Source organism: Oreochromis niloticus, linkage group LG8 (genome assembly GCF_001858045.2).
Source record: "Oreochromis niloticus isolate F11D_XX linkage group LG8, O_niloticus_UMD_NMBU, whole genome shotgun sequence".
In the NCBI taxonomy this organism is placed as follows: Eukaryota; Metazoa; Chordata; class Actinopteri; order Cichliformes; family Cichlidae; genus Oreochromis; species Oreochromis niloticus.
Window position 1 is genome coordinate 20,666,245 of NC_031973.2, and position 26,125 is coordinate 20,692,369.

Genomic DNA, 26,125 nt, shown 5'->3' on the forward strand with positions numbered 1-26,125 from the left:
TGCACTCTGCTGCCGGGAATTCTCCCGGATGAGTGTACTGTACATCCAACCCCCACCAACTGCTTTTCTGTGCATCTCTCCTTCTCCTCTCTCTCTCTCTCTCTTCTCCGTATGCTTAGCTTATCTCTTGTTTTCCTCGATAAGGCTCCTGCAATGCATTAAAATCAGGGGACTGAATGCAAGGTAAGAAAAGAAATGTGCTGCTGCTGTGCATGCCTGCTGCTGTTGCTCAGAGATTATGGTGCAACACATTATGCAGTGTCATGATGCAGCAACGCATATGAATCGATAAGCAGGTTCTTCTCTTTATTTTTACAGAGTGAAAACGTTTCGGGGGCGGAGCCGCACTGGTGATTTCATTGGATAGTTTGAACTTGCTTTCTAAGAGGAAATGCACTAAAAAAGGAATAAGGAAAAGGTATCATTTGCTTTTTAATTATGCCTTGGAGTCTGTGTAGTATTTGGAGACACTAAGGGTGTAATGTGCAGTGTTTTCCTTTTCTTACTTGTAGACCTTTGAGGTATCTGTTCATGGTTTGGCTGGTTGGAAGTTTTATAATCTTATCCCGAGTCTGTCCACCTGTTACACAGTGAGGTGTTAATTTACCCGAAACAGGGCAGATTACAGGCTTTACGGCCTGCTGCATACGTGTGTGTGCGTGTGCGTGTGTGACCATGAGAGTGTGTGTGTGTCTTTTCACATCGTTTACGTCACAGCTGCTGTGAGTCAGCTCCTCTCTTCCTTTCCTGAGTCACTCATCCAGTGGTTGCTTGGTTACTGCAGAGCGGTGAAAGTTTCCTATTGCGTCTTTGTCTCCGTGGACGGATGGGCTTCGATATTTATTCAGGCTCAGGAGTGAGTGGTCAAATAATGTACGTGTTTGTGTGCATGCGTGCATCTGCGGTCGCTGCTTCAGCCACCGGGCAAAGGCTGACAAATCAGTTTCAGCACATCCTGTTATTGAGAGACACTGAATGGATGTCTGGGCACCGCAACTGAACCCTTAATAAGCTGACACTGCCAAGGAATTGTATTTAGAGGACACACAAAAGGGAATCCTAATTAGAAAAAGCATGCATGTCATTTTTTGGTCATATTTTTAAAATTACGACAGGTTCCATCCTCACACCATCAACATCCAAGTGTTTTTGGCCAGGCGATAAAAAGTCCATTTTAATATTTAAGCTACTGGGGCATAATTTTTAAAAGGCAATTTGAGCCTGAGCACTGACAGCTTAATTTTAAGTGGAATGTGCCATCGACACCGTTAGCTGGTAGGTGATGAAACTGTGGCGTTTGGTGACATATTAAAGGAAAAACCAATGTTAAGTGTGCCAGCATGACCCCCAAAACAGCCTCATTCTTCCTTGCAATTGATTTTCTTTGTTTCTGGAACTATCCAGAAATGACGGAGCGCCATTCTTTAAAAAAAAAGAAAAGAAAAAGTCACCAGTTGGTGATGGTTGTGGTAGAAAACTGGCTAAAAACACTGTCATGGGTGTTCATTTGGGTTGAGATCTGATGACTTCAAACATGTGATTCACATAATTTTTTAGACTCATCCTTTGTTACATGCCTCTCCAACCTTACTGGACTGCAGTGACAGTCCAGTGTTGTTACATGGGCTTAGTTGGAGGTGTAAATAAAGGCATGCATGTTGTAGCTTGGTCCTCACACTACTTTTCTTGCCGTCTTTATGCTGTCATGACTGCAGAAGAACTTATTTGAAATCCAATCTTTGATCATGCTGCATGAATTGGGGGGTGCTTCCTTTCAAAAATATTTGCAAGGGTGTAAATTCAGTATTTAAATCAATGCACCATCCCAAGTAGGTGCTATGTAGGAGTGTAAAGTCTTCTAATAGGATAGAAATATTTCATCATAGGATAAAGGTAAATCACTTTATGATGATTTGCAGTGGCCCCTCCCTCTAATACTGCAAGTAGAACTCAAACATGCCCTCAGAACACAACAAAGTGGCTCAACTCCCTCACTTAGGGAGTCACAAGTTCAAGATTTTGTTTTATTAGTCACATGTCTGCATTTTTAATAGTGTATGCTAAATATACAAAATATAATAAACTGTTCCACTCCCAGCTACCATTTCACTATATGCATTTTAAGATTCTCACTAGCAAAGATTTGTTTCAGAGGTAAATAAACCTGTAAATATTGGAGTAAGCGGAACAAACATTGGCACTCTGCAGCTGGTAAAATCAGTTTGGCTACAAGACTTTACAAAATGAGCAAACAGTAAAATTATATTCAATATAGATTGGGTTTTTTAATTATAACTATAACATAGTGAGTGTATTGGCCTACATAATGAATTTTATATTATTATAACTTGTATTATCTCTGTATTCATTCAAGTATTTGCCCATTTGTGAGTATGCTGATAGCACAAACATCACCATGACAACAGCAAGGCAAGAAACACATGTAGGTGGTCAGACAGTAGGTTAGTGCGTTAATTAGTTTGAGGTGAAGCTGTTTGAGTCATTGTGAATCATTCGTACAGGGATGACGAGCTTCATTTGTGGATGTCCTCAGGTCAGATGATACAGGATGACGAGGAGGGACTACCAGTCACCTGCTTCTGTTTTCAAAGATGCAGCTCAACCTGTAAAGCGTGGAGGCGCACTGACTCCAGATCAAGCTTGGTAACAGCATCATCATCCTTCTCCCTCTGTCGCCAGCGCCGATGGATCAAGCAACCAGCGTTTGTTTTGCTTGATCTTTTTGATACAGATTCCCCACTTGGACAAGACTTAGTTTAAATGTGTGGGACACAGTTTGAACACAAAGAATTTAAACATGGCCGCCCGCCAAGATCACCAGTTTATCAGTTTCAGCGATGACTGTATGCCAGCACAAGGTTTTAGTGACATTTACTCCTTGCAGAATTGCAATACTTTTCTTGGGAATAGTGATTGTCTTATCAGTGACAACAACAATACGACAGCTATGAAAAGCTCCACTGCCCAATGGCCCTTCTGTCCGAACACTAACTCTGAGAATGACCAGAGGGAAAATGTTGACGGAGACAATTTAAATGCTGCCAACCACAGAAGACTTCCAGCATCCTCTCAAAACTACAATCATCCAGGAGAATCATGCGGACGGGACAGGAAAGTGAAAATAAGGAAGAGTGTGTCTTTTGATGATGATGTCATTGTCTACCTGTTTGATCAGGTACTGATTTCCTGTTCTACTTTAACCTTTATTTTAATGCATTTTGAGGCCTTTTATCTTTTTGTAGCCAGTAATGTGTTTATTAAATGTTTTTAACAGGACTATTTCAACCATGTTACTTCCTCGCTTACGACTTATTCTTGACTGAATACTTCCTGTTTATTCTTAGGAGAGTCCAACTCTGGAGATGCACTTCGAGCCTTACACGTCTCTGATGAGCAGCTATTCCTGCAACCTGCCAGGTGTCACATTAGAAGATAATGGTAATGTCTTCAAGAATTACACAAGTGATTTTGTAAATTGTATGCCATTATTTAGAAAAAGAGCAAAACACACACCTGTACCAGTGAAAAATATTACACTTTTACGTAACACATTCATTCATGCAGTAATTTACATTTAGTAGTATCATCATGTAAAGGCTGAGGCAGGGAGAGCAGCAGCAATACCTCGCTATTTCAGGTATCCATAGCAACAAAATTGGGTTTGGCATGAAAAGAAGGAGCTGGGCTCGAGGTGGGTTGCAAAGTAGCTTGCAGATGAAGCTGTAGAAAGGCTGGCGTGCATGACAGTTATCAATTTGACGGAGATAAGGGTATCAGCTATGTCATCAGTTTGACCGAAGTAATGCTACACTTAAGTTACTGCGTTTTTTAGTTACTTTTTCCTTTTTATTTACAGAGAGACGGAACAATGAGCTCATAAAATATGATGGTGATGTTATCACCATCAGCAGCAGCAGTACAATTCTAAATAATATTTGAAAGTGTTATTAACAGTTTTATCTTTTTATCTGTATCAAACAAAAGGCTTATGACAATGTAACAAGATCAAGGGTTGCACCATGCACTGCAGGATATCACACGGTTGTCAGTGTGGCTAATTATGCATGTGGTTGGTTTTGCGTGCAGCCTTCGAATGGGAGGATGACTTCTCGGCTTTGGAGAAGAGCTGCCATTTTCAGTATGACAGGCACTCTCATCCCTACAGCCTACTGCAGACACATAACCGGACCCCCCAGTCCAGACCAGAGAATGGCTGTCTACCCCAAACCTGCCTTTTCCTCACCTATGTCACTGAGTCAGACCTGGAGTGAGATAAGGGTGAGTGACACGCAAATGCACACACATACTGAGCTGCATGTGGTGATTTTTATGACACGTGGTAAAGTAAAGACAGCCTTTCTATCAGAATGTCTGCCTTCAGCCTAAGGCCATCTCACTGTCGCCGTGGCCTTATGTGACATCCACACTTGTTTTTCTTTCAGAGAGCCAGCCTTGGCCTAATGGAAAAACTGACTAATCGTCCAGATCTCTCCTCTTCACCCTAACTCATCTCCTACCCGCCCTCCCCCTTTTATGATGACTCAGGGATTTTAATAGCTTTTTTTTTTCACTACGTCTTTGCTCCAAATAGATTCAGCGCACTTGCCATTCATGACATCACGGCCGAGCAGGACTCTCTGACAGCGCATTCAGTTTTCACAGTAGTTGGTATGACAAGATTACTGCCCATGATGTCAAATAACGGCAAGAAAGAGTTGCATAAGAGTGCTGGTGCCTTTCCAGCTGCAAACTGCTTTGGAAGCTACTCTTTATGCCAGGTTGCGTCCTTGGACCTGATGTAGGAAACAGAAACACGGCTGCTCAAACTTACGTGAGTTTAACAAACTCCTGTCTGCTTCTGCAGTCGCACTTTATCTTTAAATTCTTGTAATTTTCAGGCGAATCTTGGTGTTGAAGAAAATACGTTGTTTATACGGTTCGTTTTGCTCAAACAGAGCATGCTTGTGGGGGCCCTGTTTGCTTGCCTCATTACTGAAGTGTATTGAGCTCAGAATATATCAACAGCTGTGGTAAAATAAACAGTGTAAGCCTTAGGGCCAATGGAAGCAGAAACTGTGCACACTAAAGCGCAAAGATAATATTTCCACAGAGGCAACTTCAGCAAGGTTTGGTTGATTAGATACAATGTACCTGAGGAGGGAAGGAAACCTGGCAAGACCTGTCTTACTGTTCACACACACACACACACACACACACACACACACACACACACACACACACACACACACACACCTCTTTAGAAGTCATCAAAATAAATCACATTAATTTATTAGAGACTTATAGTAACCTTAAGCCAAGCGTCCTCCTAAATATCCTCTAATGATTGACATTATGTGGACTTTGGGGGCTTTTGTCCTTATATGGGAGGCGAGTCCCCACTGTGTGACTGTGTAAATAGGTTTATGTTCCCACAACACGAGTAATAGAAGTACACAAACACACACAAGCTGCCCAAGGGCATCAAACGCTGGAAGTGTTTGCTTCTAAAAGCTGGGAGCTTCACACCTGTAACGTTGCTGTGTCTGTGACATCCCAACACTGTGCTAATGTTGCTAATGCTCAGATTAAGAGGTTTGGAGAAAAAGTTAGAGAGGTGAGGCTGAGATGGTTTGGGCATGTGCAGAGGAAAGATTGGACCAAAGATGTTGAAGATGAAGCTCTCAAGCAGGAGGAAAGGAGGAAGACCTCAGAGAAGATTCATGGATGGAGCAAAGGAAGACAAGCAGTGGGTTGAAGTGACTGAGGTGGATGATAGAAATAGAGTGAGATAGAGGCTGATAATCCACTGTCGTGACCCCTAAAGGGAGTAACTAAAATAATAAGAAACCCATTAGCCATAAACTTGTTGAAATAGAAAAAATGTATTGACCAACTGCCATGAAGCTGAACTTTCTAATCTTAAAAGTCAAAAACATGAAGTTTTGTATGTTTTCTAGAGTTTTGTTTCGTCACAAACAGCAACACCAATGTTTAGGCCTTGTGAGTGTGTAGGTCGTATAGTCAGAACCACAACAGAGGCAATTTTGAGAGCCCCAGCAGAGGTTTTCATGTTTTTTCTGATTGTGGACAGATTTTGTCAGTGCCATAAGCAGAATAAGCACACAAAGCTGTATGTGTGCCGCCGACACATAACCTGTTCATAGCGTCCAGATCTGAAAAGTGAGGCCAATGTGGATGAGTCTTAAACCTGGTTTTTGTTTTTTTCTAATCTTCTTGCCAGTCAGGGGCAACTCCTGTGGTTTCTAAAAGATAGATACTGTAGAATACTGTACTGATACTGTAGAATTCTATGAGAAAACAGCCCATGGGCACTCCTGACCTTTGACCTCAGTAAACACCTTTCTAATCAGATTATGTTCTCCATCACTAGTTTCAAACCTCCCCAAATCAAACGTGATGTTAATTCTGGAAATTATGGGTGCCTTTAGAGTCAAAAGGGAGGATACAGCAGGGTCAGTCTTATGTCTGACAAATTGCTATCCCAAGAGCGTGCATTGTGTCTCAGATTCACAGTCAGAGTCACCTCTCATTCGCCACATTGAATTTCAAAACACCAAAACTCAAATGTCAAAAGCAGGTAGCTTGAAACGACAAGCCCATTGCCCCCCTACTTTAAGCCCTTCCCCAACAATTTTTTTTTAAATTTTTATGTATTCGTACCTACCCAAATGAGGAATCATCACGTCCATATATAAACATCCAATATCTATGCACTGCAATAGCATAACTGCAATCATTTAACCTTGTGAGTCTCTCTGCCTGTGTATATGTGTCACTGAAGCAAAGTGTGGAATTGAAGACCATCAGTGTTTGTCCCTAATCTTCCAGATGTTTGCAGACACAGCAAATGCAGTCACTGATGAACAGACAGTACACCTCACCGCAGTGACTCCTCCCTGTCTTTGTAGTCTTGCTACCACAACATAAAGTAATCCTAACTGCCAACAGCTGCATTAGGCTGCCAAGTTAAACAGTTGGATTACTGCAGATCACATTTCCATGTGAAGAAGGAGCGTGTTAATAATTGCAGTTGTTCTGCTGTTCTTTTATGGCATGTTTTTTTGTAATGTGTGTGTGTTTTTTTGTGTTTTTATAGTTTTCTAGTGGCCTGAGGCTGTCCATGTAATGCAAAAAGCTCAAAAAGTTTGTCTGTTGAAAAGCAAATATTGGAGCAAAGTTTAAATGAGGCCTACATTCAGCTGTAGCCTGGAGGACTGTATTCAAATGAAGCAGCAGAAGGTGATAAGTCACAATGGAAAATATGTTAACTGTTCAGACGAACTAACTTTACTACAGTTGTCTTAAAGGTAAGAGCACCTCAGCAGCTTAGCAGCAAAAGAAGAAGGTTCACTTACATTCATCTGAATGAATAAAAAGCATTTCACAGTTGGAAATGCTGCTGCTGAGCGTGTTAACGGCATATCAGTATGGAAAAAAGAGCAGTTTTTGTAAGGGTACCATACCATTCAATTCCACCACTGCAATCTCATTATTTTGCCTTAATTGTTTAAAAAAAAAAAATGAAATACAGTAAAGTAAAACTGCTCAGTTACATTAGTTAGCCAGTAAATCCTTAACATTTTACTTGTCAACTGCAAAACGGCTACACTTTGTAGAAATGGGAAGCAGGAAACGCAAAAAATATCACATCAAAATATACCTAATTCAGCAGGTAAACTGGCCAAACTAACAATGAAAGGGTTTCAATTAAATATTTTATTTTATTTTATTAAATATTTCTTTCATCACTGAACTATGGCACACAAATTTTTCCTGTTCTCAGAATCTATGCAAATATCAGCTATCAGCTGGAACTTGTGAATGGTAAGTATGCATATTCAACTAATTGTTTAGTTAATATTTTATAAAAGTACGCCACGTATTTCACTTTCTGAACTGAATAGTCATGTTCTGACTGCTACTTGTGCTTTTTCTCAAATGAACAGTTGCACAGATATTAAAGCGCACAAGCCTGCAGGACACTTAGATCTGTCTCCCCAGCCATGTTTATATAAGATGATCCCTGGATTTGAATGCTGCTTCCACCAACTACTAAGTATCGTTTGAAAACATTAGTGGGAGCCAAAGTTAATCTGAATCCCCCCAAAATAAAAATAAAAAACATCCTACTATAAATGTAAGTTCAGTGTAAATCTTGCACATCTGTGACTTTGTGCAGCAACAGCAGCAGGTTGTTGGGAGGTTTGGGGTTGAGGGCGGAGCTAGCGGGGGAAAGGGCTGTCTCTCTGATTGGCTGCACAGCGCGACGTGTACATCTGTTAGCAACAGGTAGCCGTTCACATGTGACAGTTATCTGTGAGCCTCGCGCTGATGTGCTGCTCTCGCGCTCCCTCCTTCCCAGTGCTCCTTTAATTGACTTTATGTCGCTGATCATGGCCGGCTGCATGCTGACGCTTTTTCTGTAAAAAGAAACAGGAGGGAGAATATTAGTGTAACTTCCCAGGTAAGGCTTTTAGTTCCCTTCCATTTGTGTTGTGAGTGACTTTCACTTGTGTCTGCTCATCTTCATATCGGTTACAGCACTGCCGTTGGTGTGATTAAGCTGAGGTTAGGGAAATAATGACGATGATGGAGAAATACCCGTAGTTTTTTTTTATTGTGTGTACTTATCTATGTAAAACAGCTCTATCTGACAGCGTGTGATAGTATAGTTTAAACTGTCACTGTTTGTAAATTTACATTTAAAATATATAATAGTAATAGAACCTCTTCTTAAATAAGTTTAGGAGCTGATGGTTTGGTCTTAATATGTGAAGCCAAACTATGCAGTGAGTTAAAGTGAAGTTAAAGAGCTTTGCTGTTGCTGAGAGCTGCCAGGTCTGTTTTTGTGAGTGTAACCTTGACATGGGCATTATCTCTGAACTGTGGGGTAAGAGGTGTGGAGTAACAGACCAACATCATGGAGTTTTCACACTGCAAGAGTCTGATTAGATACAACAGGATGCCACGTTGTTTGAACTGGAGCTGACTGAAGGAAATCTATGAAGCGGGCCACTTTATATCCTTTTTTTCTTTTCCTTAACACTCCTGTCTTGTCTTCCAGGTTTGTTGAAGCTGAAATCTGTTCTGTCAGAGATAAGAGGAGTAGCAAGATGAAATCCAAAGGGAAGGCTGTGAAGCCATCCAGAAGGACCTGGTCCGACCCGGAGCCGGAATTCGAGCCAGACACAGAGCCGGGCTCCAGCGAGCAGGAAGGCTCAGAGGCCTCGGTCCGGATCCGTGGCTCCTGGAGGGGCTCTCTGAGGAGTGGCGATGGCAAGAGGCAGGGAGGAGGCCGGCGACGCAAGCACGGCTCCAGCACCAAAGAGCGCAGCATCCGTCGACTGGAAAGCAACGAAAGGGAACGCCAGCGCATGCACAAACTCAACAATGCCTTCCAAGCGCTGCGTGAGGCCATCCCGCATGTGAAAACCGAGAAGAAGCTGTCCAAGATCGAAACGCTGACCCTGGCTAAGAATTACATCAAAGCTTTGACCACCATCATCCTGGATATGTCAGGGGGCTGCCTGCCTGCTGGCGGGGTCCCTTCAGAGGCCAGCGCTGCCAAGCTCCTCCAGTGCTACCAGCAGCACCTGGAGGAGGAGGGGGAGGAAGGTCTCACCCAATACCTCACCAGCATGCATAGCTTCAGCCAGCAAAGCTAACAGTAAGATTAAAGCAAGGGGATCCACCAAGAGGAGGGCTGGACAAATCAAACATTACCCACTCCCTACAGTCACACTGCTCTTAAAGACGTTCAGCTGTGTTTCCTGTAGGAAGTGGGCTCTTTTCCCCCCCAGATCATAGACCTCTAATAAATGCTAGAAAGAGGTGGGCTGTGCAGAACTCCATGCAAAATATGGAAGGATTTTATACAGCAGACATGAAGACTGCAGACTGGAAAGTGAAACCAAATGGACCATAGTTGTGTAATGTTATGTGCCCAGGAAAGAAGGGCTGCTAATTTTCCACTCTTATTTTTTTCTTCTTCTTCTTCTTGCGTGTTGTGGTTTAAACTGGGGAAAGGGATTGTTCTCTTTTGTGTTATCTTGCCATCTTCTTGTATCGACTCTTGAGAAACCTGCTCCGTGTAACCTTGAGCCATAACTGTTGCATCCACGAAAGCAAGACAACCAAGCAGAAGGCTTAAATTTTGAGGTGTTGTTGCAAGAAAGCGCTCACAATGATAATCCACCCTTGATCTGAACGCGTAACTCATTTCTCTTCTTCTGCACACAGAAGAGTTCTTAAAGGCACAGAGGCTATTTAACGTGTATGTTACTTGCTTATCCCCCCTCCCTGCTGTGTTTCCATGTGTGTTTAAGCTGCAAACTTTGTGTGAAACATCATAATGGGGGAAAAAAAACATTTGAGAAGTTATTAATAAATACATTTATTTATTATTGACACAGACTGTTGCTTTTTTTGACGATGCACAAATGGACCACACACAATGTTCAGTAGTCACAGATAATAGAGATCTCTGTACACTTGCAACATTTACAAATAGTTCAGCAGATTTAGACAGCGAAGGTGCATTTAAGCAGCTATCGACATAAACTGATGCCCGTTCATGATGTTTAGTAGTCCGTGTAATATTACAACTGCCACGATACTGAGTAGATACTAGTATTTTGCAATTTTGCAACAAAAGATAGTGTTTTTTTTTTTTTCTTCCTCACTGCTCAGTCATTCTACAACCATTATGTCAAAGGAAGTAAACAGCATGCAAATGCAGACACTCCTGAGAAAGAGGAAGGTTCAGTTTGAGCGTTTCAGCTATAAGACTACAGTAATTTTCCCCTCTTTTACAATATTCACCAGTGTACACGCTTCATGATAATGATAGATTTTTTTTTTTTAGGTAATAACATCAGAAGTCTTTGCACAAGCCATGTGTAAGTTTAAACCAGTGTAGGTGTTCTAACAGCTGCTACATACTGGCTCCAAAAAGCAGTCAATGGGTAAACCTCTACGATCTGTCTAGAAACAATACTTGACTGATTAGAAGTGACTAATGCTAATTACAGAGCGTGTTTTGGAGTGTATTTTTACAATTCTCTCAGCCAGTGTCATTCAGCTAACAGTGGGTTCAGTTTACCTCACAAGCTGACTTTTTACATGCAATAATCACCCCGATTCTTGTCTTCAGAATCCAAAAGATGATGACACATAGATGCACATAAAAGTATTCAGTAGTGCCAACGGTGTGTCAGGTCAGCAGACAAAAGGAGCAGACAAGTAAACAAAGATAAAACTTGCGTCAGATTAACTTGTTGCTCACAGGATAAAATGCAAAATAGCACTCACTCTGAAGCTAGTGGTCCAGCAACTATTCAACTACAATTCAAGCACATTTTAAAAATATACATCTTTCATAAAAAAACCCTACTGTCTTAACCTTAACTTGTTGTGGTAATCTATACACAGAAACCACACATATCATGAACATCACATCCTGATTAATAAATAAGGACAAAAATGAATTAAGACCACTAAGTTCAATGGCAAAAGAATAACCACACTTACAGAAACATACACAGAAACGCCCTTACCATCACATGAATGCCTAGTACAAATGAAAAACAACACAGGGACAGATCAGATCAGTATGTTTGTCATCAGAGATGGCTCTGATTGTCTGAAATCCATTGCTCTGTTTCACCGGCTCATAAGGTGTGAGAACTCTAACCTAAGGATTTAAGGATCACCTTGCTATTCCAGTGTTAAAATAAGCTGTGCTTTAAAAAAATACTACAAAGGTAATCTGAGTTTTTTTGTTTCTTTTTATACAGTTTGTGTGCACAAATTTGGGTTTGTCTAACATCCTGAAGTACCGCTGTCGACCTCCGTGTTCCTGACTTCCAGCAGGCTCCGAGGGGATGAGGTGGACATGTCTGTTAGAGAGGGAAGACGGATGTGGGGCGGTTCTACAGAGTTCCCTCTCACTGTGATATGGTCCCATCCACCCTAAAAACAATGACACAGGGGTGATAATTATTATTACTGAGGATAAGCTTGTTTACCATCTCAAGCACTAAACAAAGCCATGAAAACTGGGAGCCACACCTTTCTGTTGTTGTTCTACTGCAGTTTGCACATGAAGACTGAAGTGTTCCAGCGATGAATATTTACTCTACTGATGTTGTTTTTTCAAACAGCAATAAGCTTGATATACATTGTGTTGGTAATTGTAGTTCCATCCAACTCATATTAAAAAAATTTCCCCCGTAAAAAACTGCATATATAAAATTTGACCCCTCTTTTTTTTAATAAAAAAATAAACAAGCCAAAAGAAAATAATATTACAATTAGCATGTTGAACACACCCCAGATTATGTACAGCGTTTACTTTACTTGAACAAGCTGCACAGGATGCTTGATGATGCTTTTTAGCATTAAAAGACAAACTTCAGAAGATTTAAAAAAAATCTAAGTCTGTGGGAAAATGTGATGTATAAATATATCTGTTGGAGACTGCCGTGCTCAAAATATCAACAACTACCAATAAACTGCAGCACTACTGTGATAACAATATGCCTTTATTTAGTTGGCCCATTGCATTTTGGGAAGGACAGGATCAGTACAAAAAATGGTGACAATTTCACTCATGACACATATACAGTAGGGGAAATTATTGGACCTCATGTTGAGTAAGTTTGCTCACTCACAAAGAAACAAGTAGTTTCTAATTTATTATGGTAGTTTTACTTTACTGGAAAGAGATATATATCAACCAAAAATCCAGAAAAAACATGTTACATAAAAAGTTATAAATTGATTTGCAAATCACTGACTGAACTAAGATTACAGATTACAATCAGTCCAGTCAATCGCAAAATACTCCTGATCACCTGGATGGAAACTGAATCGCTTTCATATTGGAGCTGTTTTTCTGCAATGGGTACAGGACAACTTCAGCACACTGAGGAGCTGAACTGTAAAATCTTGGATGAGAATCTCCTTCCCTCAGCCAGACTGCTGTAGATGGGTCGTCCAGCATGACAATGACCCAAAACATATTGATTTATAAATAAATCAAAATCATGTGTTTTTGGGTTGATATTCTTTCTTTCCACTAAAATGAAACTAGCATAGAAGTCAGAAACTGTTCAGAAACTGTTATTTTCCACCACTGTACAGTCATACTGTTCGGTTTCTTTACCCCAATGCCATAGTCCCAGGACTGTCCTTTGGGCTGCATGGGTTGCACTGCGAGTCGATGGCACACCGTCCCGCAGCTTAGACTGTGGCTGCCCTGCACCTTGTCTGCTATGATCCATACCTGCAGCCCCAAAACAAAAGCAACAAAATCACCCACAAATAAACATGTGATTTGGTACGTACAGACAAGAAGTCTGAACTTCCATGCCTGGAAATATGTGAGATAAAATCTGTTAACTGCATTCAGCTTTTAAAGATGAAATGGATGAAGGTGGTGCCATAATGTCCTACCTGGTCCAGAGGACCTACAGAGACTTTGCGGACATTGTTAGATACGTGTTCCCAGGAGGAGCCCTGAGGGTAGCTGGGGGTCACACCCTGTCGGTACCACAGGTTACCTTGATAGAAAAACACCCACATCAGACATCTCGTAAAAAATACATACCAGGAACTATAAACAGAACACACTACGCCATTCATCTATAAAAGTAACTTATAAACCTAAGTTGTAAATAAAAATCTGGGCTGCGTTTTGCGCTTTACCATTCTCATCTACAGTGAAGACCGATGTTCTTCCCACAGATACCTGCTTCAGCTTCTGTTTGGCTGGAGACGGGATGTGGTACCAACAATCTCCTGCAGAGGGAGACACACGCACACATAAAACACAGGTAAAATGCATCTGCTTGAGTAAATTTTATTTCAATATGCAGACATGACAAATGTAATTAAAATTTTCAGCCTTCACTTTCAGTTTTCATTTTTTCCCCACTGACCTGCTGGGTTCTGTGGTGACACAGATCCCCTGTAGAAGGCAGATCCGTCCCTGGCAATGGCCCACACCTGGCTGGCAGCCCCAATGGAGATGGACTTGAAAGGCTGGTCTGTTCCCACGTGGAGCCATGAAGATCCCTGAGAGAGAGCAGATGGAGAAAGGACTACCTCTCAAAAACCTGCTTCTCCATATTCAGATGTTCATAGTAAGAAACAGAAATAAAAGAAACTTTGGACGTTTTTGGTCCGTTGATAAACATCATTTCGATTTTTCTTTTTCTGTCTTTTTTTTTTTTTATCTTGTCTTTAGAAGCACTAATAAATTTAGCATAAAATAATACAATAATTCTCTTTCTCCAAATGAGAAATTAAGCCAAATATAGCTACCCTAACTCTGGCAAATCTGCATGCTGCAAGCCACCTTTCAACCCACAACCAGCTCCTATTCATGGAACGTCTGACTTAGTCAGTCATCATTATCATCACATCATATTTTTTGTCATTAATGCCTGCCCTGCTGATAGAAATTACAATCTTCTTTTGACTGAAGTGGTTGTATTTGAAATAAATGCAAATATCTCTCAAACTCTCCACACTAGAAGCCCACATTAGAACTAAAAGAACCTCCACTGTAAAAATAAATGACAACGTGCTAATGCACCTCTCTGTACTTTGTGTGCATTTGTTATGCAAGCGGAAAAAATGACAATAAGCTTTAATGGTGGCTCTCCAAAGATGTTAAACCAGTTCATTTGGTGTCTGCTTGCATATTATTAATGACTCACAGCAGGCGTCAGGGCGGTGACTCCCAGTCGGCAAAGCACGTCGCCCTTGTTACTGATCGCCCACACAGGAACCATGTCCACAGTGCTCTGAGCTGCACATGGCAGGATGGTTACATCACTTAGTGCGATAGGGGGAACTTCTTGCCAAGGTCCTGTAGTGGTCAGTTTACACTTCCTGCGCATGAAGGACAAATAAACACTCAAAGGTGTCCTTGACAACAAATCTCTTCTGTTAAATACCTTCCTGCACATTATTTCAGATTTTCTCCAGAATTTAAAATTCTACAGTAACAAACTTTATATGATTAGCACCATAATATATTTGGCTGATTGCTGATTTGATGGCATGGCAACTTTCAGAGTGCTGTGTACCTGCTGAATAAATAGTGCACAGACCAATAAGCCAGTGATGCTTTTTATAGTACCTTGCCCATCGCCTACGACGCACAAAGTCCTTCATCGTTTTATAGCCATGATATGACCTGCACAGACACACGGGGAAGCGAAAGAATGAATTACAGGAAAGATAAAGAAATCAAGATCATAGTTTGAAGCAAGTGAAGCAGCAGGTGGGGTTTCAGGAACGGCATATGAAACCTACGCTGGAAAATCAGCTGCATATTGCCAGCCTTCTCTGTCCGTCCCGCCAGACACGCTGTAGTCGATAGCCCATTCTGACACCTGAAAACAGCAGACAGGGGAAGTGAAACACTCAACACACCTGCAGGTCTGGCCACACCCCTTATCTGTGATATATTTAAGAACAGATAATAGTATTTTTCAAACTAATGGTTAGAAGGCAAGAATAGCAGCTAATGTTATTATCACAGAGACGGTTACAGATCAACACGGGGAATCTCCCACTGTGGGTGTGTCTGCCTACCCATGTCCACTGAGGGGAGGGAGGTTTTGTATTTGCTCTTGTGCACTCGTGTAGTCCTGAAGCATCACTCCACATGTAGCGGTCTGTTGGTAAGCCTCTAAAAGAAAAAATAGCAACGTTCAATGACAGAAAACACACAAATCAAAACAACATGTGATTCAGCTGAAATGGCTGTTTGTCACACCAGAGTGCAATGGCAAAGTTTTAAATGTTTCTACAATTGCTCAGTTTATGTAAAAATAATAATAATAATAAAATAAAATATAGAAATCTCAAATGGACTTGATGAGATGTTGGTTTTTGGTGTAGCTAGGCAACCTTTCAGTACACTGTTAATCAGATGGTCATTGTGGAAAGTAGGATCCTGTTTCTTTTCTGGGCTCTGTCTCCCAGAAAAATAAAAAATTAAAATAAAAATCACACATATATTAATGTAAGTAGTATTAAAAAACCTAAAATCCCCTGCTGTAACAGTTAAAGTGGAGGAGAATGGGATCAGAAATTCTGGATTAACTTATTTTTAGTGAAACACCTGCACCTGCTGGTGTTGGCAGGGAGAGGCTTATGTAAAAAATGACACCTATTTTTCCCCCTTTTCTATATCTCTACTGCGTCTACTGCAGCTTTAACAAATGTATGAGATTGCATTTATTACATGTGAAAATTTCCCCTCTTTACAGTTATATTTGTCTGAGTGCAGAGGAGATAACAGGAGATGGGCCCTAAAAGAGCATCAACACAGGAGCAGGACAAGCATGAGAACAGGTGCCACTAAAGGATGAAACCGTTACTGAGTCTGTTTTTGACAGTTTTGCTCAGACACATGAACATGACTATTACAAGTACTTTTGTAAGGTTCCTTTTTCTAATAGCACAAAGGTGCAAATACCGGTCCTGCTGCTGGGTTGACGCTCCGTCTCCTGATGTCTCCTTCACACTCTTAAAACATTCTTGCAATTTTACTTATGTGTGTACTATGTTAGACAAGCTGTACTACCGGTGTAATGTAAATGCCAAAAAGCTAAACTAGAGTAAATTCAGTCAGGAGTGATCACATAAAACAAATATGTAGAACTGTCTTCATACATTTGTGCAATCACTAAAATTATTTCATGCATTTTTTTCTTCTAGGCTGGACTATCGCAATTCATTATTATCATGTTGCTCTGAAAGCTCCCTGAAAAGCCTTCAGTTGAACGCTGCAGCGAGAGCACTGACAGGAAGCAGTTAGAGAGACAGCATATTTCTCTTGTACTGGCTTCTCTTCATTGACTCCCTGTTAAAATCCTTTTCTAAAATTCCGATCTTAAAGACTTCACAGTATCTCAGTATCCTAACAAAGCACATCACTCTGAGACTGCTGGCTTACTTGAGTTTTCAAGTAAGCTTTCAGGCCCCTCTTCTGTGGAACCAGCTGCCAGTTTGGATTTGGGAGACAGACACACGCTCTACTTTCAAGATCAGGCTTAAAACGTTCCTTTTAGGTAAAGCCTGAACCATAACTTAGTTGCAATAAGCTGTAGTGGATGAGTATTTCTTCCTCACTCACCTCTTTGTGTTTATATTCGACGTTGCATTTAAACCATTAGTAATCATTAAATTATTTTGTCCTGTCTCCCTCCGCTCACCCCCCAAACTGTTATGGGAGACGGCCGCCTCTCCATGAACCTGATTCTGCTGGAGGTTTGAATTACTTACACATCTCTATTATTGCTAAATTATATTGTAATATATCTATATCACGACTAAAGCACTTTCTGGATGGATGCAAACTGCATTTCGTTGCCCTGTACCTGTGACATGTGCAATGACAATAAAGTTGAATTCTATTCTATTCTAATTGAATTGTCGCTTCTCCAGTGCACCTGCTCCTGTACTTGAACCGGTTTAGATTAAATTAATTCTTATGCTTTCTAAAAGGACAGATTGGTATCCCTGGAGTTTAACTGACTTTGTGTTACACAGTGGACATATTGTACAGCTAGGTATTAGACTGGATATTTCTGTGTCCTTGACATAGCAGAATTACTCTAAAAAACAAATTATCGCATATATTCTGACAACACTTTCCAAAGCGACAGAAGCTCCACTCTTGCACAGTACCTGTTGGTGTAGCCAGTGACGGGGTTCCACCGCTGATTCTCATAAATGTAAACGCTCTTAACGTCCGTCTGGGTGTAAATATTATCTGTGCTGCTTGCCAGTCCCTGGAATAACCCTCCTCCGTAGCCCCCGGTGTAGATCCAGGCTGTGTGGTCAAAGCCGATCCCCCACACTATCCCAACACTGTTACACTCCACTATACGCAGATGGCCTCCAACCTGCCGCCAGAACCTGCAGAGAGGAAAGAAATATAGCTAAGTCATTAGAATAGAAAGTCATATATCAGAAGGTTAAAGCAATCAGTCTGGTGACGTGCTGCTCGTTCTTACATCTGGTCGCAGGGTGTCGGGTAAGGCACAGCCTCTATGCCAGGTGAGGGCTCACTGACAAAGATGTCCCCTTTACAGGTAATGGACCAGATGGCCTGTTTGGAGGGAGGACCCTGGATCCCCCTTGAGTCACAGCATGACACGCTCAACAATGCCAGCTGAAGAGCAGGAGAGAGCAGACGGAGGGAGCCAAAGATGGAGAAACAAATGAGGAATCATTAGAGAGAGCAGAAAGAAGACTACACATTTTTAGATGATATACATGAATAACTACATGCATAGTATTACATTATTACTTTCCACTGTGCTATTTTTTCTTTCTATACCCACCCAATCATGCATTTCCAGCTCTGTGGCAGCCGCCAATCTAATAGGCCACCTCTGTTTGGTCCGCTCAGGAGTGTAGATGGCAAAAGTGTGTTTGGAGTCATTTAGCACAGGAACCAGGATGGTAACTTCATTGATAAAGGCATGCAGGTACTGAAAAAAGTGTTAGCAAAGAGAAGTTGAAATATACAGTAAGCCTTTAGTAAGCCAGTCTGCTTTGGTGTTATGTCGCAGCCAGCGGTAAATGATTATTAAAGAAAATTTAATACATGAAACTTAAGGAAGACACTTTTTTACTAAACAAACGCACACTTCCTTCTAACCTTCTTTTCCTCGTAATAGTTGTAATAGATGAACAGGATGCCGTCCTTGTTGCCCTCCGGTCCTGAGAACTGCTCCAAGGCAAAATGAACATCTATCCACTTATGTGGCTTCCAGTCTCTCCACCACTGCATGCTTCCCTTTTTCACCCACACAGACTGCAACAGGATTGGAACAAGTGAACAATTAAAATGACATGCTAATGAATGAAATGGGTGGTAAAGTGCATGGTTGAGAAGGTACCTGTTCTATGGCTTGTTCATAATGTTTGAAATTATCAATCTCTCTCCTGGTCCGCTCGCTGAGTTGTTCAAAGATTTGTTTTCGCCAAGCTGCCGTCTGGGCTGGACTGACTGACAAACTCATGGACTGGACTGACTGGACTAAGGCTGGATGAAGAAAAGGACAAAAATAATGACGTCAGCGCAGTTTCCCTGAAACTGAGCATAAGCATTGACTTTACATCCTTTTATACAAGTTACATGTTACTTAAAGTTACATAAAAATCTAAGCGTTCAATCAGTCACCGGTGAGTTAGCTCACTGAACTCACATGCAGTGTTCACAGAGTTAAACCAGCTGAGCTGGGAGTGACTGTCCACAGAGCAGCCTCCTCCACTGACCCAGGCCCACAGAGGGTGCTCGTCTCCACCATAAGGATCCTCCATGGCAAGGGTGTAGGTGGCTACTGAGGACAAGCTGCAGGTGTCAGCTGAGTCCAGCACTGCTCCAGTTTGAGCCTGCTGGCTCTGTGCCTCCTCCAGATCCACATTACTCCACTGGGTATCAAGAGGGCCGCCAGACTGGCTAGGAGAGAGAGCAACACCAGCGCAGGGGGCTTTGGCATCTCCTTCATGTGAGATGGTGTCCTCCTCTAGGACAGTGGGAGTGGCTTTTCCAACATCTCTCGAGGTCTTCCCCGATTCTCGATCAGAGACGAGTTCAGAGATGAAGCTGTCGCTGGTGACCTTGGGGATACGAGGTTTGGGAGTGTCAGCGGGCGGGTCAGATGGGGCGTCGACAAAGGTATCCGGGGAGGTGGAGGTGACGAGGCAGCCGGGCCCATCTGCAGATCCTTTCTCTAGGTCTGATTCTGCATCACTTGCTACTGACGGAGCACGCACCTCACCACAGAAAAAACATCCGGCACTGAGAAACACAGACAGAGAGAGAATTAACTTTATTATAACATTTTTAAAAAGCTAACTAGAGTGTGTGTCCTCTGAGGCGCATCCACCTCTGCAGGCTGTTTGCGCTGGCGCTGGACTGGGATCGGTCTCTGTCTCGGGGAACGGTGATAGCCTTCCAAGTTTTCCCACTCAGCTCACTTGAGGTCACGCCTTGTCTGAAGTACACAGCTCGGTCCTCAGAGCTGATAGCCCACACCTATGAACACCAGCAACTTTCAGAAAACCTCAGCATGACTACATCACTTGCAAACATGCAGTAATAAAGCCATGTAGGAATCCTTATAAGATTCCCAGCAGTTACACTGAGGACACACTGAATCACCTGGTCGTTCTGTCCTACGTTGATCATGATCATTTCTCCAACCATGCTGATCCAGCCAGAGCCACACGGGTTGTGAGAATTCACGCCACGCCTGAACCACACCTGGTAAAGCAGGAGTGTAGAGTGAGAGGTATTCTGAAGACGCAGGTTTAATCCCTGCAGTTTTAACAACAAGCTGTTACAAGCCTGTTTAACTATGTTTAGCCATTTTTCATGTTGTGTCAGTCACAGTGTTGAAATTAGGAGTGAACTGTGACGTGCCAACACAGATTATTAAAGTAACAAGATTGGCAGAGCAGCTCCTAATATTTGTTTCTGTTCTTTTACTTTGCATTTGTTGGTCTTATGCTCCACTTACTGAGCTGAGGAAACAAATAAATCTTCATTATAAATAAATAAGTGAAACATTTGAAAGCTTTTAGCTTGGTCACACCGCCATCTTTGCACATTCAGCTAGTGCAAACTGGCAAACAGAATTAGCCACTGACACAGGAAAATGCAAAATCTTATTTGCCAACAGGCAAAGATATTTAATGTATTGGAAGTACTTCTGCTGATTAAAAGCAAACTTGGTAAGAGTCTCAGTTGTTTGTTTTTTTTACGTGCTTGCAGCACTTTCTTACTTTATTGTCCTTCGTCACAACCCAGACGACGTTGTTTCCCACGGCTACGTGTGTCGCTCCCACATCAGAGCTGGGAGACTCCACTATTGCCCAAGAGGCACCTGGATTGCAGGAAATATTATTCTCAACACATTCAGTCAGAAACACCACGTCACCCTACCACCAGTGAGCCTATCTGTACCTTTAGGGCAGTCTCTGCTTATGCCCTCCCTGACAATGAGCTGCCCCTCCCAGAGCACAGCCCAGACCAGGTCTGCTGGGCCACAGCTGATCTGGACCACCTCTCCAGGTAGAAGCACCTCCTCCCATGAAGCGCCCTCAGGATTTTGGTGATAGATTCCCTCTCTAAACCACACCTGAACAGACACAAAGACAGACTCTGGAAATTAAGAGCTGGTTTCAAGCAATTTTGGTGTGACACGATTGTATATGTGAGACCATATCATTTTAAAGTAGTTAGTTAGCATGCTGCTAACGTCTAACTCCTCTTTTAATAGCAAATGATTTGAAGCATACACAGTTAATAAACACACATTACTTTCACAATCAAGAAATTCTCAATCTGAGCCTCTGATACCTAAAACAAGGTGCTGCCCTGTATATATAATCTATACCTTGCCCTGCAGGGACACAGCCCACAGAGACAGCCGGCCCCTGGGTTCCTCACTAATCTCCCAACCTCCACAGCTGATGTCGCTGAAGGGATCTGGTAGAGTTGTGTGCTGTGAGGGGATCTGCCATGCACACAAGGAAAACAAGAATTTAAAACGCACATTCACACATCAGCACTCATTACATGCATACGTTATGCACTAACACCCACCTTAGCCCAGGTGTCCATTGCTTTGTACCTCCTGTAGCGGAGCCATCGCCTGCGACGGACACAGGAGTTCCACTTCTTGTCTTTAGTATAGGTGGCAGGGAAATCGATGGCGTAGGTCCATCCCTGGAAATACAAACATCTGAACAGGTCACACGAGAAGCGGAAAAAAGAGCAGTAATTGAAGCAGACACACGTTTTTTAAACTCACCCCTTTCTCTGTGGGCTCTCCCTCAAAGTTTTCATCCACATACCAGTCACCCTCCCACTCCCAGCTGCTGGAGGGCAGCTGGAAGCTGTCCAGAGGTTGGTGCTGCAGACCTGTGACGTCGCTCCACTGCCAGCGGTCGCTTGGCAGCAAACGTTCAGAGAAACCGTCAACGGGATTCCAACGCTGACAGAAAGTCGGGCAGAGAGAATGAACTGTGTTAAAGCCGGTGGTGTTGCCTTTTATTTCATATTAAGGGAAAACAACAGCACTTTTAGTGAGATATCCCATGGAGATGTAGCCACAAGAATGAAAATGACTGAGTGTCGACCTAATGGGGATAGTATGACAGAGCAGTGTTATAAAAGGTCTTGTGATCCTGCACTGTGAGAATTTTTTCCCATTAAAAACTGGTTTAGCGTGCTTCTAAGGTTCACTTGTTAAGGCACGTAGCCTAATGGCTTGTGGACTTAGCAACAGAGAAGTAGGACTCTGCCATATGAGGATGCTGAACATATAATGGGGAACTTTAACTTTCAATTTTACTTGTGCAATAATAAAAAAAAGAAAAGGTATTATAAACTTGCTTAAAGACAGACGAATAATGTGGGTTCCTTATTACATATTTCTTGGCTTTTACAAGAACTTATTTTAATGTAAATAAAGTCATTAAAGAATGACACCCCCCAATTAGTCACAGAGACCCACTTGATTTTCATAGGTCTCCTCTTGGTAGCGGATGGACAGGTCGGAAGCGTGAACGTTCAGGTAGATGTTGTTGTCACAGGCGATGCCCCAGCAGCACTCCTGTGCCGCCGTGACCCGCTTGAACTCCATCTGGGCATCGCGGCACTGATCCCACTGCTGCCCCACCGTGGACAGGCCGTAGACCCGCCCGTAGACGTCCACAGCCCACAGCAGGGAGACGGGCATGGCTGCACCTGGAACCTGGCGAAGAAAAGGGTTAATGCTGATAATGTGGCTTTGAAATTACATTGTACATTTTCCCACAATGAAAGGCTATAATACTGGGATGTGTACCTAATCATTTGGCATCAGCTGCTGTGTAAAGATGCTCAAGTGTGTGTTTAAATATACTGGACCTCATAAAAATGTTTTGGACATGGCAAAAATAATTGAAATTGGCTCAGAGATAGGGTTGGACACTCTATTTAAGCAGATCAGTAAAAAACTATTTGAATCCTTCACAGTGGGTCCATGCGTGGACATACGTGGAGCCAGCAGTCTAGAACTCCCACTTCCGGGCCGCCTCCTCTAGCTCTCTTGGGGGACACCACGGTGTTCCCATGCCAGCATGGGATTTGTCCCTCCCTTTTAGACATGTGTGAAACATCATCCTAGTCAGATGGTTAAAACACCTTAAATCCCCTTGTAAATGAGTGAGTTCCTGACACTTTCTCTAAAGCTGAGCCCAGAGACACTTTGGAGGAAACACGTTTCAGCTGCTTCTCTCATTTTTTTAGTCACTCCAAACCACACGTGACTATATATAAAAGCAGGAACATAGATCAGCCAGTAAAACTGACAGTTTTGCTTTCACAGTAAACTGTCTCTTTATCACAACAAATGGATACAGTGATTCTACAATACTGCAGAAAATATACCAGTCCATCTGTCTCCCCCGACAATCTCCCCTCACTGTATCGCAGTGCATTATGATTTTATCACAAGTGATTCTTTTCTTACTCAACACTATATTTTATATGAAAAAGTGGAATGGTGTTCCCTAGCAAATCGCAGAGAGCAGCATTGTATGGTGTTTGTTTACAAGGCTCTGCTCCCAAGATTCCCTTAGCTTACCCCTGCTCCTTGATTGAATTTAAACCAGTACTTACAATGTCAGGTCATGGGACATTTTAACATTAGCTGTACCTCCTGATGAGTCTGAACTTAGAAAACCTGGATTGAAATACTTCACTGCTGATAAATGGAAAGAGCTACAAAAAAAATTAAAAATGCAGCTGTGTCTCATTTCAGTGGAACATTTTAAATAGTTGCATCTGTCTATCTGCAACTACTTTTGCATATCTTTTTCTTAATATGTGATCATGTCTTTTATTATTTAGCTGTCTCAGTTTTGGAATGTTTTCTGTCCTCAGGCCTCTCGCATTATCCTGCTGAAAGAGACCACAGCCATCAGGGAATACTGTTTCCATGAAAGCATGTACATGGTCTATAACAATGCTTAGATATGCGGCATGTAAAGTAACATCCACATGGACCCAAGGTTGCCCAGTAGAACATTTCTCAAAGCATCACACTGCCTTGCCTTCTTCCCATAGTCCATCCTCGTATCAGGTGTTCCCCAGCAAACCACCCACATGCACCTGGCTGTCCACATGATATCAAATAAACATGATTCATCAGATTAGGCACATCTTCTTTCATGGCTCACATGCTCACTGGTGGTGCTTTCAGGGGTAGACAGGGGTCAGCATGGGCACCCTGACTGGTCTGCAGCTATGGAGCCCCATATGCAACAAACTGTGATGGACTCTGTTTTTTGTTTGCTTGTTTGTTTTTTTCCAGAACCAAACCAGGATTACATTATTTTACAACAGTAGTTCTTCAGCTGGATCAAACCACACAGGCCAGACTTTGTACCCCAAGTGCATTTGTGATCCTTGGCTAGTTCACCATTGTTCCTTCCTTGGACAATGTTTAGTAGATACTGAGCACTGCAGACCAGAAACACCCCACAAGAGCTGCAGTTTAGGAGATGCTCTGACCCAGTCATCTAGCCATCACAATTTGACCCTTATGAAACTGACTCAAATTGTTTCCTTCCCCATTTTTATTGCTTCTAACATGTCAACTATAAGGACAGAATGTTCACTTGCTCCCTAGCACACCCACCCACTAACAGGTGCCACAATGAAGAGATAATCAGAGTTATTCACTTCACCTGTCAGTGGTCAGAACGTTATGCTTGATTGGTATAAATATATTTTTCATGAACACTGCATATCAAGCAAAGCATACTACACAATTTAAAATGAGCAGGAGCCTAAAGACATAACCCACCAAGAGTACAGAAGTAAAAAGCAGGCCACAATTACACACAAATATGAACAAAGTGTGTTTGGAAAATAGGGAGATAAGGGCCAAATGGTCTCCTTAGAGAACAGTTGTTTACCTATCTGTAAACATTAGTTGTTTGGATCATGCGCTGTAGTGGCGATGACCCTTGCACTGCGTTGCTCCATGTCTTCTCAGCACAATTTGCTGACCCACATTTAACACACTATACGTGTGGCATTTGTAATAACCAAGCCTGTATGTGAAACGCACACAGATCACAGAGTGAGCTCTGGGCTAGCTAAGTGGCAGTCAGCTGTTTCACAGCATCTCGTAACAAGTAGGGACGCTGCTGCTGCTACAAGGCGTATCCTGTCAGTCACAGCTGTACACGCAGCACACATCGGGTTGATGGTAACAATAAAATACATAAAGATGTCACACGCACACATGTTTGGAGCGACTGCGCTTGTTCACCCGTGGGGCTTACTACCAAGTAATAAAGTACGTAGCTGCCTATTAGCAAGGGTGTAAGATTAGCCTGAAATATTGGACTATTTACTGTAGAGGCGACTGACAGGAGAGGGAAATGTGAAATAAAACGAACGTGTACAGTAAAGCCAGCTCTATGATTTAACGACAATGCTCAGCTTGTTTTGGTACAGGCTTACGGGCTTAGCCCGATAGAAATAGCAAACTGAAAGAGTTCAAGCAGCCAACCTTGAGCCTCCTCTCATAAAGCTGCTGTCGGCGGTGGTGAGAAGTCACAGCTGTTCATTCAACCAGTGGAGATGGATGGTAAGCCGTCCAAATCATTCTGTAGCTGCTCAGACTCACAGCAGAAAGAACTGTTTGAAACAGGAAGTGCTGTTTCTTCTATTCCCACTGGCAGTTTCCGTGGCAGCCGGTGATTGTAGAGGTGCTGTTTAGCAGACAAGCAGCAGAGGGCGCTGCAAAGCTATAATTCATGTTCAGGCTGTTCAGGAGTAGTACTGTGCAAATGTCCCGAGCTCTCTTTTCTGTATATTTTGCTTCTAAGGAGCCAGACTTCATTGAGCAATAGTTCCCCAGTCTTTCTTTGGACATTGGCTGCTTTTTCACTTGTTTTCACTTCAGTCCTTAAGTTATGATTATAATCACTTTCTTTCATTTCAGCTAACAGACAGTTCAATTAGTGAAAAGAAAACAGAAAATGA

The 26,125-nt window shown here is 42.3% G+C and overlaps 2 protein-coding genes across 4 annotated transcripts; one reads left to right on the forward strand and one right to left on the reverse strand.

The window, feature by feature from the left end:
* Positions 1 to 10,294, forward strand: bhlha15 (basic helix-loop-helix family, member a15). 3 transcript variants are annotated; one of them, XR_002063200.2, is made up of 7 exons: positions 1 to 183; positions 319 to 418; positions 2,555 to 3,196; positions 3,366 to 3,459; positions 4,108 to 4,299; positions 4,464 to 8,506; positions 9,107 to 9,147. XR_002063200.2 is itself a non-coding variant. In XM_025909662.1 (4 exons), exon 4 carries the CDS (start codon positions 9,156 to 9,158, stop codon positions 9,705 to 9,707), a length of 552 nt encoding a protein of 183 aa, XP_025765447.1. In that variant the 5' UTR covers positions 2,580 to 3,196; positions 3,366 to 3,459; positions 4,108 to 4,299; positions 9,107 to 9,155; the 3' UTR covers positions 9,708 to 10,294. The 3 variants fall into 3 exon arrangements, 2 of the variants coding, with proteins under 2 accessions (XP_025765447.1, XP_005448185.1); XM_025909662.1 differs by lacking the exons at positions 1 to 183; positions 319 to 418; positions 4,464 to 8,506 and having other exon boundaries at positions 2,580 to 3,196; positions 9,107 to 10,294; XM_005448128.4 differs by lacking the exons at positions 1 to 183; positions 319 to 418; positions 2,555 to 3,196; positions 3,366 to 3,459; positions 4,108 to 4,299 and having other exon boundaries at positions 8,271 to 8,506; positions 9,107 to 10,294.
* Positions 10,295 to 10,419: 125 nt separating this feature from the next.
* Positions 10,420 to 25,851, reverse strand: tecpr1a (tectonin beta-propeller repeat containing 1a). Its single transcript, XM_005448130.4, has 24 exons — positions 25,650 to 25,851; positions 22,599 to 22,838; positions 21,894 to 22,076; positions 21,686 to 21,808; positions 21,477 to 21,596; positions 21,044 to 21,218; positions 20,863 to 20,963; positions 20,240 to 20,341; positions 19,965 to 20,113; positions 19,281 to 19,876; positions 18,972 to 19,117; positions 18,731 to 18,886; positions 18,411 to 18,560; positions 18,081 to 18,238; positions 17,752 to 17,982; positions 15,649 to 15,745; positions 15,367 to 15,446; positions 15,191 to 15,247; positions 14,766 to 14,940; positions 13,983 to 14,118; positions 13,750 to 13,842; positions 13,498 to 13,604; positions 13,208 to 13,327; positions 10,420 to 12,012 (listed from the first exon to the last, which is right to left on the reverse strand). Exons 2-24 carry the CDS (start codon positions 22,821 to 22,823, stop codon positions 11,863 to 11,865), a joined length of 3,630 nt encoding a protein of 1,209 aa, XP_005448187.1. The 5' UTR covers positions 22,824 to 22,838; positions 25,650 to 25,851; the 3' UTR covers positions 10,420 to 11,862.
* Between the last annotated feature and the right edge of the window lie 274 nt (positions 25,852 to 26,125).

What these genes read in the sequence shown, in the direction of transcription:
- tecpr1a (XM_005448130.4), bottom strand. Translation starts at nt 22,823, where the DNA reads ATGCCCGTCTCCCTGCTGTGGGCTGTGGACGTCTACGGGCGGGTCTAC. An exon ending in GAGAGCCCACAGAGAAAGGG is followed by an intron (nt 21,809 to 21,893) that starts GTGAGTTTAAAA and finishes TTGTATTTCCAG; the next exon opens with GGATGGACCTACGCCATCGA. An exon ending in GTCACTGGCTACACCAACAG is followed by an intron (nt 15,746 to 17,751) that starts GTACTGTGCAAG and finishes TTTTTCTTTTAG; the next exon opens with AGGCTTACCAACAGACCGCT.
- bhlha15 (XM_025909662.1), top strand. Translation starts at nt 9,156, where the DNA reads ATGAAATCCAAAGGGAAGGCTGTGAAGCCATCCAGAAGGACCTGGTCC.